The following is a 16445-nucleotide window of genomic DNA, read 5'->3' as shown; positions in this document are numbered from 1 at the left end:
AGTACAAGTAACATTTTAGTTTGCAGGTACAGGATTTTGATCTAATAATTTTAACACCTTCAAGAGGTCTATTCAACATTCTGGCAAATCAAGTGAACATGTTTCCTGCATTCAAATATTTGAGCTATTCATAAGTGGAGATTATGGAAATTTTTTCATTGCACATTGAATAACATCTGGCCTTTGGCAAATCTGATGAGATTTACCTCTAACATTTTGAAAAGTTTCAACTTTCCTCATTTAAGTAAGAATTAATTCTATGAGTATTAATACTATTAATACTCATTTAAGTAAGAATTAATACTAAAACCAAGCTGACAAACATAAATACTAGTAACAAAGAAGGAGATTGATTAAAAATTGGTTTATGTGTTTTAGGGAATATAAATGGTCATAGATTCATATAATCACAAACTGGTTTAGGGAAAGAAGCCACAAAACACAAAGATTTGAATGTTGGTCTAAAGAAAATGATGGTTGTAAAATTTTAAAAAGTCGACAATTATATACCTGGGCTGACAGTAGTGCTGAAAAGAGCTGTTATAGCAGTATTTTCTACATTAGGAGAAAAGAATCTTATAAGAATTTACCTGTGGTAATTCCAGACTGAGGAAGAGTTGTAGTGAGCACAGATGAGGGGCCAGAAGTGGTTATTAATCTTATTTCAGGTGAAGTGGAGGAAGGGCTGGTGGTGGTAGTGATGATGGTTGTTTCCTCTCCACCTGAGGCTGTGGTGCTGGGGCCAGCTGTGGTGCCTATGGTGGTTGTTATTTTAACTTCAGAGGGTGTTGTGGGAGATGTTGTAGTCTGGGTTGCCAGAGTGGAGGTTTCTCCTGGAGCAGAGGTGGCAGAGGCTCTTGTGGTGCTTCTCTCTGTAGTCCTGGAGGTGCTGGCAGTGCTGGTGGCAGGGCTAGGCACTGTTGTTGTGGGTGGAGTGATGGTGGTTGTGCCTTCAGTCTGAGGGGGAGAGATGCTGGTGGTGGTAGCAATGCCGGGTGTTTCCTCTCCAGCTGAGCCCGTGGTGCTGGGGGCCACCGTTGTGCCAGTGGTGGTTTTCAATTTTATTTCAGGGGTGGAGGCAGCAATTGTTGATGTTCTTTGAATAGCAACAGTGGATAATACCGTTTGAAGAGTTTTTTCTGTAGATAGAGTGCTGCTTTCCCAGGTGGTTGTGGAGCTGCTGGCAGTGGTGGTGGCAGGGGTAGGCACTGTTGTTGTTGAGATAATGGTGGTTGTACCTTCAGTCTGAGGGGGAGAGGTGCTGGTGGTGGTAGAAATGATGGTTGTTTCCTGTCCGGCTGAGCCCGTGGTACTGGGGACAGCTGTGGTTCCTGTGGTGGTTTTTATTTTCATCGGCTCTGTGTATCTTGGGGTGATGATGGTGGTTCCTTGTGGTGAGAGGGTACTTGTTGTTCCTACGGTGGTTGTTATTACTTGCTGTGGAAGTGTGTGGACAGCAGTTGGTGTTGCTGCAGGTCGTGTTGCTATTGTGGTGGTTTCTGCTGGGATGTGTGTTGTGGAGGTGCTTACAGTGGTTGCTGCAGTTGGTACTGTTGTCTGGCAGTGTTTTCGGTCACAGCACAGCACTGAGACCTCGTAGTCAAAGCACGTGGGGTACTTGAGAGTTTGGTCTTTATTTCTGCACACAAGCCCCCTGTCAAGGCTGCACTCAAATTTCTGTTCCATTATTTTTACAATTGAGTCAGGGTAGTCTTTAGCTCGACACTTGATGTCTTGAGGCTTGTCACACAACTCATACCCAGCAGCTCTGATGTTTTCAAATGTCTCTGAATCTCCATTTTCGCTGCCTGGAGTAGGGGAGTCCACATTAAACCACTGTGTCCAGGCACAGTGCTCCACCACGCAGTTGTCTGTGCTATTGGAGATGCGGATTGTGGTGGTGGCTGGCGTGGGCCCAGTTGTTGTGGGTGGGGTGGTGATGGTTGCGCTGAGGCCAGCTGTGGTTCCTGTGGTAGTTGTTATTTTTACTTCAGACGCTGTTGTGGTTCTTATTTTAACTTCAGAGGGTGTTGTGGGAGATGTTGTAGCCTGGGTTGCCACAGTGGAGGTTTCACCTGGAGCAGAGGTGGCAGAGGCTCTTGTGGTGCTTCCTGCACTGGTCCTGGAGGTGCTGGCAGTGCTTGTGGATGGTGTGGGCTCCCTTGTTGTTGGGATGATGATGGTTGTGCCTTCAGTGTGAGGGGGAGAGGTGCTGGTGGTGGTAGCAATGATGGTTGTTTCCTGTCCGGCAGAGCCTGTGGTGGTGGGGCCAGCTGTGGATCCTGTGGTGGTTCTTATTTTAACTTCAGAGGGTGTTGTGGGAGATGTTGTAGCCTGGGTTGCTGCAGTGGAGGTTTCTCCTGGAGCAGAGGTGGCAGAGGCTCTTGTGGTGCTTCTCTCAGTAGTCCTGGAGGTGCTGGCAGTGCTGGTGGCTGGTGTGGGCTTTCTTGTTGTTGTTGGGATGATGATGGTTGTGCCTTCAGTCTGAGGGGGAGAGGTGCTGGTGGTGGTAGCAATGATGGTTGTTTCCTGTCCAGCTGAGCCTGTGGTGCTGGGGCCAGCTGTGCTTCCTGCTGTGGTTCTTATTTTAACTCTGGACGTTGTTGTGAGAGCTGTTGTAGTCTCAGTCACCACAGTGGAGGTTTCTCCTGGAGCAGAGGTGGCAGAGGGTCTTGTGGTGCTTCCTGCAGTGGTCCTGGATGTGCTGGCAGTGCTGGTGGCAGGGGTAGGCACGGTTGTTGTGGGTGGGGTGATGGTGGTTGTACCTTCAGTCTGAGGGGGAGAGGTGCTGGTGGTGGTAGCAATGATGGTTGTTTCCTGTCCAGCTGAGCCTGTGGTGCTGGGGCCAGCTGTGGATCCTGTGGTGGTTCGTATTTTAACTTCAGAGGGTGTTGTGGGAGATGTTGTAGCCTGGGTTGCTGCAGTGGAGGTTTCTCCTGGAGCAGAGGTGGCAGAGGCTCTTGTGGTGCTTCTCTCTGTAGTCCTGGAGGTGCTGGCAGTGCTGGTGGCTGGTGTGGGCTCTCTTGTTGTTGTTGGGATGATGATGGTTGTGCCTTCAGTGTGAGGGGGAGAGGTGCTGGTGGTGGTAGCAATGATGGTTGTTTCCTGTCCGGCAGAGCCTGTGGTGGTGGGGCCAGCTGTGGTTCCTGTGGTGGTTCTTATTTTAACTCTGGATGTTGTTGTGAGAGGTGTTGTAGTCTTGGTTGCCACAGTGGAAGTTTCTCCTGTAGCAGAGGTGGCAGAGGCTCTTGTGGTGCTTCCTGCAGTGGTCCTGGAGGTGCTGGCAGTGCTGGTGGCTGGGGTAGGCACGGTTGTTGTGGGTGGGGTGATGGTGGTCGTACCTTCAGTCTGAGGGGGAGAGGTGCTGGTGGTGGTAGCAATGATGGTTGTTTCCTGTCCGGCAGAGCCTGTGGTGGTGGGGCCAGCTGTGGTTCCTGTGGTGGTTCTTATTTTAACTTCAGAGGGTGTTGTGGGAGATGTTGTAGCCTGGGTTGCGGGAGTGGAGGTTTCTCCTGGAGCAGAGGTGGCAGAGGCTCTTGTGGTGCTTCTCTCGGTAGTAGTCCTGGAGGTGCTGGCAGTGCTGGTGGCTGGTGTGGGCTCTCTTGTTGTTGTTGGGATGATGATGGTTGTGCCTTCAGTGTGAGGGGGAGAGGTGCTGGTGGTGGTAGCAATGATGGTTGTTTCCTGTCCAGCTGAGCCTGTGGTGCTGGGGCCACCTGTGCTTCCGTTTGTGGTTCTTATTTTAACTCTGGACGTTGTTGTGAGAGGTGTTGTAGTCTCGGTTGCCACAGTGGAAGTTTCTCCTGTAGCAGAGGTGGCAGAGGCTCTTGTGGTGCTTCCTGCAGTGGTCCTGGAGGTGCTGGCAGTGCTGGTGGCTGGGGTAGGCACGGTTGTTGTGGGTGGGGTGATGGTGGTCGTACCTTCAGTCTGAGGGGGAGAGGTGCTGGTGGTGGTAGCAATGATGGTTGTTTCCTGTCCGGCAGAGCCTGTGGTGGTGGGGCCAGCTGTGGTTCCTGTGGTGGTTCTTATTTTAACTTCAGAGGGTGTTGTGGGAGATGTTGTAGCCTGGGTTGCTGCAGTGGAGGTTTCTCCTGGAGCAGAGGTGGCAGAGGCTCTTGTGGTGCTTCTCTCGGTAGTAGTCCTGGAGGTGCTGGCAGTGCTTGTGGATGGTGTGGGCTCCCTTGTTGTTGGGATGATGATGGTTGTGCCTTCAGTGTGAGGGGGAGAGGTGCTGGTGGTGGTAGCAATGACGGTTGTTTCCTGTCCTGCAGAGCCTATGGTGCTGGGGCCTGCTGTGCTTCCTGCTGTGGTTCTTATTTTAACTCTGGACGTTGTTGTGAGAGCTGTTGTAGTCTCAGTCACCACAGTGGAGGTTTCTCCTGGAGCAGAGGTGGCAGAGGGTCTTGTGGTGCTTCCTGCAGTGGTCCTGGATGTGCTGGCAGTGCTGGTGGCAGGGGTAGGCACGGTTGTTGTGGGTGGGGTGATGGTGGTTGTACCTTCAGTCTGAGGGGGAGAGGTGCTGGTGGTGGTAGCAATGATGGTTGTTTCCTGTCCAGCTGAGCCTGTGGTGGTGGGGCCAGCTGTGGATCCTGTGGTGGTTCGTATTTTAACTTCGGAAGGCGTTGTGGGAGATGTTGGAGCCTGGGTTGCCACTGTGGAGGTTTCACCAGGAGCAGATGTGGCAGAGGCTCTTGTGGTGCTTCTCTCTGTAGTCCTGGAGGTGCTGGCAGTGCTGGTGGCTGGTGTGGGCTTTCTTGTTGTTGTTGGGATGATGATGGTTGTGCCTTCAGTCTGAGGGGGAGAGGTGCTGGTGGTGGTAGCAATGATGGTTGTTTCCTGTCCGGCAGAGCCTGTGGTGGTGGGGCCAGCTGTGGTTCCTGTGGTGGTTCTTATTTTAACTCTGGATGTTGTTGTGAGAGGTGTTGTAGTCTCGGTTGCCACAGTGGAAGTTTCTCCTGGAGCAGAGGTGGCAGAGGGTCTTGTGGTGCTTCCTGCAGTGGTCCTGGAGGTGCTGGCAGTACTGGTGGCTGGGGTAGGCACGGTTGTTGTGGGTGGGGTGATGGTGGTCGTACCTTCAGTCTGAGGGGGAGAGGTGCTGGTGGTGGTAGCAATGATGGTTGTTTCCTGTCCGGCAGAGCCTGTGGTGGTGGGGCCAGCTGTGGTTCCTGTGGTGGTTCTTATTTTAACTTCAGAGGGTGTTGTGGGAGATGTTGTAGCCTGGGTTGCTGCAGTGGAGGTTTCTCCTGGAGCAGAGGTGGCAGAGGCTCTTGTGGTGCTTCTCTCTGTAGTCCTGGAGGTGCTGGCAGTGCTGGTGGCTGGTGTGGGCTCTCTTGTTGTTGTTGGGATGATGATGGTTGTGCCTTCAGTGTGAGGGGGAGAGGTGCTGGTGGTGGTAGCAATGATGGTTGTTTCCTGTCCGGCAGAGCCTGTGGTGGTGGGGCCAGCTGTGGTTCCTGTGGTGGTTCTTATTTTAACTCTGGATGTTGTTGTGAGAGGTGTTGTAGTCTTGGTTGCCACAGTGGAAGTTTCTCCTGTAGCAGAGGTGGCAGAGGCTCTTGTGGTGCTTCCTGCAGTGGTCCTGGAGGTGCTGGCAGTGCTGGTGGCTGGGGTAGGCACGGTTGTTGTGGGTGGGGTGATGGTGGTCGTACCTTCAGTCTGAGGGGGAGAGGTGCTGGTGGTGGTAGCAATGATGGTTGTTTCCTGTCCGGCAGAGCCTGTGGTGGTGGGGCCAGCTGTGGTTCCTGTGGTGGTTCTTATTTTAACTTCAGAGGGTGTTGTGGGAGATGTTGTAGCCTGGGTTGCGGGAGTGGAGGTTTCTCCTGTAGCAGAGGTGGCAGAGGCTCTTGTGGTGCTTCTCTCGGTAGTAGTCCTGGAGGTGCTGGCAGTGCTGGTGGCTGGTGTGGGCTCTCTTGTTGTTGTTGGGATGATGATGGTTGTGCCTTCAGTGTGAGGGGGAGAGGTGCTGGTGGTGGTAGCAATGATGGTTGTTTCCTGTCCAGCTGAGCCTGTGGTGCTGGGGCCACCTGTGCTTCCGTTTGTGGTTCTTATTTTAACTCTGGACGTTGTTGTGAGAGGTGTTGTAGTCTCGGTTGCCACAGTGGAAGTTTCTCCTGGAGCAGAGGTGGCAGAGGGTCTTGTGGTGCTTCTTGCACTGGTCCTGGATGTGCTGGCAGTGCTGGTGGCAGGGGTAGGCACGGTTGTTGTGGGTGGGGTGATGGTGGTTGTACCTTCAGTCAGAGGGGGAGAGGTGCTGGTGGTGGTAGCAATTATGGTTGTTTCCTCCCCGGCTGAGCCCGTGGTGCTGGGGCCAGCTGTGGATCCTGTGGTGGTTCGTATTTTAACTTCAGAAGGCGTTGTGGGAGATGTTGGAGCCTGGGTTGCCACTGTGGAGGTTTCACCAGGAGCAGATGTGGCAGAGGCTCTTGTGGTGCTTCTCTCTGTAGTCCTGGAGGTGCTGGCAGTGCTGGTGGCTGGTGTGGGCTCTCTTGTTGTTGTTGGGATGATGATGGTTGTGCCTTCAGTGTGAGGGGGAGAGGTGCTGGTGGTGGTAGCAATGATGGTTGTTTCCTCGGTGGCTGAGCCCGTGGTGCTGGTGCCAGCTGTGGTTCCTGTGGTGGTTCTTATTTTAACTCTGGACGTTGTTGTGAGAGGTGTTGTAGTCTCGGTTGCCACAGTGGAAGTTTCTCCTGGAGCAGATGTGGCAGAGGCTCTTGTGGTGCTTCCTGCAGTAGTCCTGGAGGTGCTGGCAGTGCTGGTGGCTGGTGTGGGCTCTCTTGTTGTTGTTGGGATGATGATGGTTGTGCCTTCAGTCTGAGGGGGAGAGGTGCTGGTGGTGGTAGCAATGATGGTTGTTTCCTGTCCGGCAGAGCCTGTGGTGCTGGTGCCAGCTGTGGATCCTGTGGTGGTTCTTATTTTAACTTCAGAGGGTGTTGTGGGAGATGTTGTAGCCTGGGTTGCTGCAGTGGAGGTTTCTCCTGGAGCAGAGGTGGCAGAGGCTCTTGTGGTGCTTCTCTCTGTAGTTCTGGAGGTGCTGGCTGTGCTGGTGGCTGTGGTAGGCACTGTTGTTGTGGGTGGGGTGATGGTGGTTGTACCTTCAGTCTGAGGGGGAGAGGTGCTGGTGGTGGTAGTGGTGATGGTTGTTTCCTCTCCAGCTGAGCCCGTGGTGCTGGGGCCAGCTGTGGTGGTTCTTATTTTAACTCTGGACGTTGTTGTGAGAAGTGTGGTAACCTGGGTTGATGCAGTGGAATTTTCTCCAGGAACAGATGTGGCAGAGGCTCTTGTGGTGCTTCCTGCAGTGGTCCTGGAAGTGCTGGCAGTGCTGGTGGCTGGTGTAGGCTCTCTTGTTGTTGTTGGGATGATGGTGGTTGTACCTTCAGTCTGAGGGGGTGATGTGCTGGTGGTCATAGAGATGATGGTTGTTCCCTCTCCAGCTGAGCCCGTGGTACTTGGGACAGCTGTGTTGCCTGTTGTGGTTTTTAATTTCATCGGCTCTGTGTATCTTGGGGTGATGATGGTGGTTCCTTGTGGTGAGAGGGTACTTGTTGTTCCTACGGTGGTTGTTATTACTTGCTGTGGAAGTGTGTGGACAGCAGTTGGTGTTGCTGCAGGTCGTGTTGCTATTGTGGTGGTTTCTGCTGGGATGTGTGTTGTGGAGGTGCTTACAGTGGTTGCTGCAGTTGGTACTGTTGTCTGGCAGTGTTTTCGGTCACAGCACAGCACTGAGACCTCGTAGTCAAAGCACGTGGGGTACTTGAGAGTTTGGTCTTTATTTCTGCACACAAGCCCCCTGTCAAGGCTGCACTCAAATTTCTGTTCCATTATTTTTACAATTGAGTCAGGGTAGTCTTTAGCTCGACACTTGATGTCTTGAGGCTTGTCACACAACTCATACCCAGCAGCTCTGATGTTTTCAAATGTCTCTGAATCTCCATTTTCGCTGCCTGGAGTAGGGGAGTCCACATTAAACCACTGTGTCCAGGCACAGTGCTCCACCACGCAGTTGTCTGTGCTATTGGAGATGCGGATTGTGGTGGTGGCTGGCGTGGGCCCAGTTGTTGTGGGTGGGGTGGTGATGGTTGCGCTGAGGCCAGCTGTGGTTCCTGTGGTGGTTCTTATTTTAACTTCAGAGGGTGTTGTGGGAGATGTTGTAGCCTGGGTTGCCACAGTGGTGGTTTCTCCTGGAGCAGAGGTGGCAGAGGCTCTTGTGGTACTTCTCTCTGTAGTCCTGGAGGTGCTGGCAGTGCTGGTGGCTGGTATGGGCTCTCTTGTTGTTGGGATGATGATGGTTGTACCTTCAGTCTGAGGGGGAGAGGTGCTGGTGGTGGTAGTGATGATGGTTGTTTCCTCGGTGGCTGAGCCTGTGGTGCTGGGGCCAGCTGTGGTACCGATTGTGGTTTTTATTTTTATTTCAGGGGTGGAGGCAGCAATTGTTGATGTTTGAATAGCAACAGTGGATAATACTGTTGGAAGAGTTCCTTCTGTAGATAGAGTGCTCCTTTCCCCGGTAGTTGTGGTGGTGCTGGCACTGGTGGTACCTTGGGTTGGTACTCTTGGTCCAGGTGTAGTGATAGTCGTGCCTTGTGTTGGCAGGGCAGTAGTACTGGCGGTTATTGTGGTGCCAGGTGTTGTTTGTAGTGTTGATCCTGGGAGAGTGGAGATAGTACTGGGTGATGATGGAGCTTGGGTTACCACAGTGGAGGTTCCTCCTGTCGAGGTTGTGATTTGGTATCTTGTTGTTGAGACTTGGGTTGTCGTTGCTGTTACTGATGTTTCACTCTGAGGAGTCGTTCTGTCTCGTTCTCTCATTGGTGTTGTTGTTACTTCACTTTCTTGTTTTTGTTTTGTTGGTATTATTGTTGTCTGTACTGTAAATGGTGTTGATTCTACAGCAGTAGTTGTGAATTCTCTTGTGGTTGTGGGTGTTGTAGTTTGTGCTTCTGAACATGGTATGTATCTGCAGCATGAGATTCTGATTTCATAATTATAGCACTGCTTGGATTCTTGGTCCTGGTTATTGCATATTAATCCTCTGCTTTGACTACACTCTATTGTTTGGTTAAGGTTGGTAATTTCAGTATCTGGGTATTCTTTGGCTCTGCATTGAACATCGCTTGGGTTTGTACAGACACTGTACCCTTTATCCTTGAGATTTTGATATGTTTCATAATCTCCACTGTCCTCTTTGTTTTCAGGCTGAGTGGAATCATACCATTCTGACCACACACAGACATTTTTCACACATACAGTTGTCACTGGTGTTGCAGTTGTAATTTCTGTAATTGAAAGGAGGAAACATAAGTCTTGTCTGTCCTTATTAGAGTTCCAGGAAGAAATTATTCATCTTCCATGCTTTTTTATTGTTGTAAATATTTTTAATATTATGTAATATTTTAATTTTAATGAACTTGCTTTGGCAGTCTCAAATTTAATTTCTAAAGTAGGTTTTGACTTTTTGCCTTATTATTGTAGAGGTAGTTTCTTTGACATCTATTAAAGATTTGTAGCTTAATATAGATAATCTGATATCCTTTGCACAGTATGTTACTGCTTAGATAATATGTCTCACAATTGCTTTGGTATAAGTAGAGGAGGTTTTATTTCTTTGGTATTATCTCTGTATTTATTTACACATAACTGCATAACCTCACAGACTTTAAAATATTTTGACTAGTTAATGACTTTTCTACTTAATTCAATATTACCACATGTAACATATTTATAAATATAAAATATATACTTAACATATGTGTATTTTATATGTAGTACATTATAATAGAGAATACACATATACTATATATGAAATATATAATCTAATAGGTAAAAGGTATTTTATATGTATTTTAATAAGACTTCATATTCCTGGCATTATGAAGATAACCATGTGTAATAGATATTACTTTCTCAATATGAATGTTACTTAACAGAAGACTTAAATTTGAATATTTAGTTCTTGCTGTAGTATAATTTTGTGGACATGTTTCTCACAATTACTCAGAATTTGGTCATTGTAATTAATTAACAGCAGGAATAATATAGCAGTGTAGTCCAGGAGTAGAAGGAAACTGTTGATTTGGGTATTAAACAGAATTAGGAAAGATTCCAAAGAATGGTTATAAATAGTTTAAAGACTCCTTCAAAATAAATTTCTTATGTGCTCAATAATTTAAGAAATGGCAGCAACTTTCATGTTTTCAGAAGCTGGTCTAGAACTGCTGGGGGTTTTTGCAAGGAAATTAGAAGATTCTCCAGGTTGCAGTGATTAATTAACTCTATTAATTTTTCCCTAAGGATCACCATGGTAAAACAGAGGAAACTGAGTTTGTAAGAAATGGTGTATTCATTTCTACATCCTTAACTATTCTTTTTCAACTGAAGCTGCCAGGTGAATTGGCAGCTCCAGTAGAAGTCAATAGTTTCAAGTAAAATTATATACCATTAACTGAAGAAAAGGTCCTGCCTTTCAGGTAATTTTTAGTCACTTACAGAGATTTTGGAATTATTTTAAAGATTATTTATGCATACCTGAAGCAGTAGTTGTGGGCTGACTTGTGGAAAATGTAAATGGGGTTGTTGTAAAAATGCCACATTTAAAGATGTTTCTGCTTATTGTTCCATTGACATCGCATGTTGCACTGAAACACCATCCAGTTCCATCTGTGGTGTTGTAGATGAGTTCACCATATTTATAGCTATTCCCTTCATAAATGCAGTTGCAGGCTGTAATTCAGAAGTTTATTGTCAGTTCAGACATCTATGAAAAGACAGCATCCAATACTTCTTTTTCTAAATAACTTTTCTTAGCTGTCTTACCTTTATCATCGAACTTGCACTGTAAACCTTCTGATGTGCACTCACTGAAACAGAAAGCATAAAAACCCATATATTTTGTGATTGTGATGTAATTTTATTAGTCATCTTTCTGAAAGATACTGGCATCAAAAGGCAAGGCACTTTTGTATTTATTCCTAGAGCTTTCTGTTCATTTTGGCTCCTTTTTGGCCATTATTTTCCAAAACCTTCCTTTATATTAAACCCAAACATATAAACAGGAGTGAAGTTAAATATTATGAAAAATTATGGGTAGAAGTCTTAAGGCAGACTTTCCTTTTTTCCTTAGTATCACTTTCCTTGCGTTTGCAGTATTTTTGTACTAAAATAGAAGGCTAAAAGGCTGAGTCTCTATGCTCAAATAATGCAAGTATGTTGCAAAATCCTTGGATGCAAGCCACCAATAAATATCTTTACTCATGGCACAACATTTTTCCTGCCACAGGAATGTGAAATAAAGACAGCCTAGTCATAAAGGACTTCTTGTTCTTGATGCATCTTAATGCTGAGGATTTACAATATAATCAAAAATAAATTCATAAAAACATAACATCATGTAAAACCTTCTTATTAATGTAGTAGGAAAACTGGCATTAGGTTGTAAGGCATTATTTCATCACAGGTAGCATGAACTGATCTTGCATGTAACAGGAACATACAAATTCCCCCTTGAGTTTTGATCATTTTTCCTTGTATAAGATGAGGTTGGTATGTTAAGTCTTACCATATACTACATTCATCTCGCTGGTATATCTTTCCATCTTCATCATCGTAACAATCACAGAGACTAACACACTTCATCTGATCCTCATGAAAATATGGCTTGTCTGGTGGGCAGTTAGGGTAGCAGCCTGAAGGTGGAAAAGATAAGAATGAGATGCAGTCAGCAAAGGTTTTATTTGCACCAAATGCATTTGCAGGTCTTGTTTTTAATTGTCATCATGTTTCTACTTTATGTTTTGGAATAGCTCTAGGAAGAAATGCAGAGTTACTAGCATCATCAGAACCCATCCATAAGAACTTAGTCCTAGAGATCTTATTCCAGTTTCCATAATCTGTTTCCATTCATGTGGATGTAATGATACTAGAGAAAATTCAATTGTGCAAATGCAGTTGATGGAGGGAATATACTTCTTCACAGACAATTTAAAGTATAGCAATATGTATCCACTAGGAGGTACTTGCAGCTATATTTACCTTCTAAACCTGGCAGGTCATTGAGACATTTTCCACTTGGGTTCTTACAGGTCTTCATACAGGAAGCACCACAAGGCTTATAGTGCCATTCACATTCTCCTTGCTGATTGTAGTAATCACAGAACAGTGCTGAGGAGAAACAGAAAGTTGAACATACTCAGGGAAAGAAAAAAAAAAAGATCAAAGAGCTTAAGCATGAAAAATTGACACAGTGAGATAGATATTAATGCACATATGTAAGATACTGTACACTTAGCTGCACTTTGAGAAAGGTTTATGACATAAAACTTACGACAAATTGTTGGGCTTCTCCAGGCTACGCATACACCAACTTCACTGCATGCTTGAGCATAGGCAGCTACTGCTGTACAAAAGCAATCACAGTCTCCTCCAGTGTCACAGGCACAAGCATCTGTCACACATGCTTGGTAATATTTTGCTGGTTCAACCTGTTATTACAGGAAATATAATATTATGCATCCTGACTTCTAAGTGATTTCTTACCTTTGCTAGAGTAGTTTTCTTACAATTGTAGTACCCCAGAGGAAAGGCCTACATTGGTCATTTATTTTTCTTTTGTTAAACACTGTAAGACACCTGAGGTGATGCCAAATGATATGTCCAAATCATGTATTGCCAGATTTTTAGAAACCTAGACTTGTATCCTGGTGTAAGATTAGATTAATTAAAAAAAAAAATATTAGGCAACTGCACAGTTACCTGACAACATTTGTTATGTACTTAGTGTCAGGTAAAGGTTATGCTGATATTTCATTCCTGTGTTATTATTTCATTGAGCTTGCCTTCTCTACCTGGTATATGAGAATTTTTATTCAAGTCAGGCTGCAAGAAAATTCATAGTGATTATGAAATTATTATTTTGTTGTTATTTTTCTTTTTTAAATGCCTTTTTACTTCTTACAAGTAGGAACTATAAATCTGTCCCATTGAGGGCGATTCAGACTGGAGTTTTCCTGGCACAATTTGAAGCGAAACATATTGATAAACAAGGCATGCATGTTAAAACCTATGAGAATAGCACCTTCATCAACCCACAGGCTTAGTTTTCCCACAGTAAACGTCTGCCCTGGTAATACCTGAGAGTGACAGGCAGCAAAGACATTGCTGTTGATGATGCTACACTGCTTCTCTGACCAGGACTTCCGATAAGGGTTGGTAGAACATGGGTCCTTGACACTGGCAGCATCAGGGCACGTAGAGGATACTTTCCAGCTGTTTCCAAACTCTAGGACATTCTCTACTACAGATTGACTCCTTGTAGTAAAGTCATTGACGCTGTTGCCATCATAATTTCCACAGAGACCACAGACCTGGCCCTGCAAAAGACATAAATAAAAGAATAATGGATGTGAGAAAACTTGAAACAAAATCTGAGACTGAAAGAATACTTGAAATTCATCTCTTAGAATAGTGGCATTCCATTCTATCAGTCCTAAACATCTTCATACTCTGGAACAGAGGAACAGAATATGACCACTATATCTAGAAGGATACTGTTGTTAACTTTTTTCTTTTATATATGAACAATAAAACCATCTTTGTAGTCATAACCTTCTGTCTTTGAGGTGTATTTTTAACAAGGAAGTGGGGACTTGCAGCTGATTAAGCTTTTCACTTAAGCCTTGTTTTTTTCAATAGCTATGCATATAAAAACAACCTTCTAACTATTAAGTACTAACAGTTCAGCCACCTAATCTATTAATTGAGTCTTTACCATTAAGTCTGCTCACTGGTATAGAAATAAATTACATTTTCCTTGTGCATCCAGAAATATCACTCATTCCAAATGTATGGATCAGTACAACTGTGAGACGCTACAATACATGCTTTTTCTATGAAACTAAGGTGCATACTTTCCATATTACTATTATTTTTTAAAAGTGCTGGTGAGTGATTCAGGGAAAGAACCTATGGTACTGAAAGAAGTTGGTTCTAAATTATACTTCACTTAAATACCTAATTTAAATGTCATTGTGATATGCAGCAAGATAGAAAATTCTGTATTTACTACAGTTTTTAGTGCTTATATATCATAAGCTAAGAGGAGTATGAAAATTGGAATTCATTTTCATCTGTGTAGTTATATGCTTGACAAATACTTGGTGGCATAAAAGAGGCTTTCACTCATTATACACTTCCTTTTTCTTGAAGTGTGATAATTTGTGTGTCAATGAGAACTGGAAACAATGGATTATTTTCAAGATCAAGCCTATTCAGTTGATTTATACACAGGTAGTTATGTAATTTTAATAAGTCTGATAACCTGTAAAAATGTTCAGTTTGTAATTTCAACAAAGTCAAGTCCAAAATAGCGTTTGGCCAACTCAAGTTCTATCAGGCCAAATAGGCACTGGAAGCTACCTTCCAAGCTCAGAATGATGGCAGCAGGATGATGACACAGCATCCTGAGGTACCAGAGGAATGGAAAGCAATGTGGGATGGACAGCAGGAATGCTAGAGACCATCACTGTTTGGGGTCTTGGCAGGGTCTCAACAAGATTCACACCCATTCAAAGCAGGACAGTAAATGGCCATTGAGCTGCTAGTTCCGCACCTTGAAACGAGGGCTGAGCTTGATGAAGATGCTGGTTTTCTTGTCCCACATGAGGATCAGCCCACTTTTGGTCTCAATTACCAGGTACATCCCCATATAGCGGACTGTGTATGGCACCTCGTCATTCTGCCCTCTCTTTACGACACTGACACGCTCTTCGCCAAGGATCAGTTCATAGCTCTGAAACAGGAGGAAAAGGTAAGGAGAAATGAGCTCAGTAGCTGCAGCTATGCTCTCAAACATGTTTTATCTGCATTTAAGAGTACTATGAATAAACAGTTTATATGATGAAAACAAATAATCAAAATGCAATGAATCAAAGCAATCTAATTCAAATCTCAGGTTCCTGGAAGTGTGGTAACAGTTATTTAAATGGTGTAGGTTAAAAAAGTGTCTTTTGACGGTCATGGAGAAACTACATTGCATACAATAAAAGGATCTTCTGACACAATAGGCTAAATTTCTGCCTTTAGGCCTTTACTTTTCCCAAGGATGATGTAAAATAGTGTGGGAAGTCAAAAACATAGAAAGGTAGGAAGATCTACCAAATATTTCACTTGAATCTGATGTAAACCTAATTTAATAGTTTAATTGTTTTTTAAATATTTTCCAAATTCTTTGAAGCAATAGAAATATAGGCTTCTCCTAAGCCTTAGCAGGTACAATGGAAAACTGCTCTATGTGCAAAACCTTCTTACCTCTAAGAAAACTTTGATAGACTTTGAGCAAGTTGTCCCAGTGTTGCCACAGGGAACATTTTCAGTGGCAACCCTGAAGGTCCCGTTGACTGTGCCACTTTTGCCACAGTGGTCCTGGGTAGAGAATAACATTTAAAAATATATTATTTTTACAGGATAGGATCAAGATTACCCCTCATTTGCTACTGCTAGCTATCAGTACCTGGACTAGTGTGTATTCACAGTTTCCATTGAAGCTGAACGTTTTGTCATCAAAGGTGTTATAATGACCATCTCCATAAACAGCACAAGTGCCCAGACATTGATCTTTGGTACACTCCCACTTCCTATTCTTGCATACACTAGGAAAAAAAAGAATTAAATATTTTAATAATAAAACAACTTACTCTTTTGTGTAGACATATCTGAACAATCAATATTTGTTTGGCAATCCATCCCAAATGCTATTTTTTTTTCTGGAAATAAAACACTCTTTTACATTTTTCATTCAAAGAATTAAAGAAAAATCTGTTCTGCTACGTGAATACCTTAACTGCAAAACTAGATACTTAATGAACCCTGCAGTCCTAAAGGTTTCCTCCCTTTCTGTGCTTTGGCCATCTGTCAGATATTAGAAGGCAACCTTCTCATACTGCATAATCCAAAACTAAAATATCTAAAATCCATCAACTGATTAGATTTGGAATCCAAATCTTTCCTTGTTCTTTTACTATAAAAGGTCTTTAGAAAAGCAAATGATGGAACCAGGAATGCTACTTCTGCAGATATACTTACCAGGTGTTACAGTCGAAGTCAATCTTTTCCCCAGGCTGATACATGGCTTCATTGTGAATACATGGACATTCCTCTTCAGGAATACAACCACCATTCCCATCTAACACAAGCCCATCTGGGCATATGCAGCCAGATGTACATTGTGAGCTATACTGGAAAAGATAAAAGAAAAACATAATTTTAGAGTGAAATGATCACATTAGAAAAAGGAAGATTTAGTTCTCATTACAGGTGCCTTATATAGTCTTATTGCTGCCCAACTTCAATAGGAGAGAACTGTAAAGCAATTAAAGGGTAACAGAACAAAAAGGTTATTAGCCATAGATTTAGTAAAATATAAATCTGTCAAAGAAAAATTTTTTATGTATACCCAT

General features: G+C 44.5%; 1 protein-coding gene across 1 annotated transcript in view; it reads right to left on the bottom strand.

Annotated features, from left to right (window-relative positions):
• Positions 1 to 16445, bottom strand: part of LOC102063918 (uncharacterized) — a 38440-nt gene that overhangs the window by 7133 nt on the left and 14862 nt on the right. The window contains exons 20-30 of the mRNA XM_026798399.2: positions 16072 to 16223; positions 15500 to 15638; positions 15298 to 15411; positions 14600 to 14779; positions 13122 to 13361; positions 12317 to 12473; positions 12025 to 12153; positions 11552 to 11678; positions 10810 to 10853; positions 10546 to 10716; positions 591 to 9299 (exon numbers count right to left, since the gene is read on the bottom strand). Coding sequence (XP_026654200.2) covers positions 591 to 9299; positions 10546 to 10716; positions 10810 to 10853; positions 11552 to 11678; positions 12025 to 12153; positions 12317 to 12473; positions 13122 to 13361; positions 14600 to 14779; positions 15298 to 15411; positions 15500 to 15638; positions 16072 to 16223 — 10162 coding nt within the window. The remainder of the gene's footprint in view (positions 1 to 590; positions 9300 to 10545; positions 10717 to 10809; positions 10854 to 11551; positions 11679 to 12024; positions 12154 to 12316; positions 12474 to 13121; positions 13362 to 14599; positions 14780 to 15297; positions 15412 to 15499; positions 15639 to 16071; positions 16224 to 16445) is intronic.

This window comes from Zonotrichia albicollis, chromosome 6, assembly GCF_047830755.1.
Source record: "Zonotrichia albicollis isolate bZonAlb1 chromosome 6, bZonAlb1.hap1, whole genome shotgun sequence".
Classification (NCBI taxonomy): Eukaryota; Metazoa; Chordata; class Aves; order Passeriformes; family Passerellidae; genus Zonotrichia; species Zonotrichia albicollis.
The sequence above is the reverse complement of the archived record's forward strand: the minus strand, read 5'-3'. Positions and strand labels throughout refer to the sequence as shown.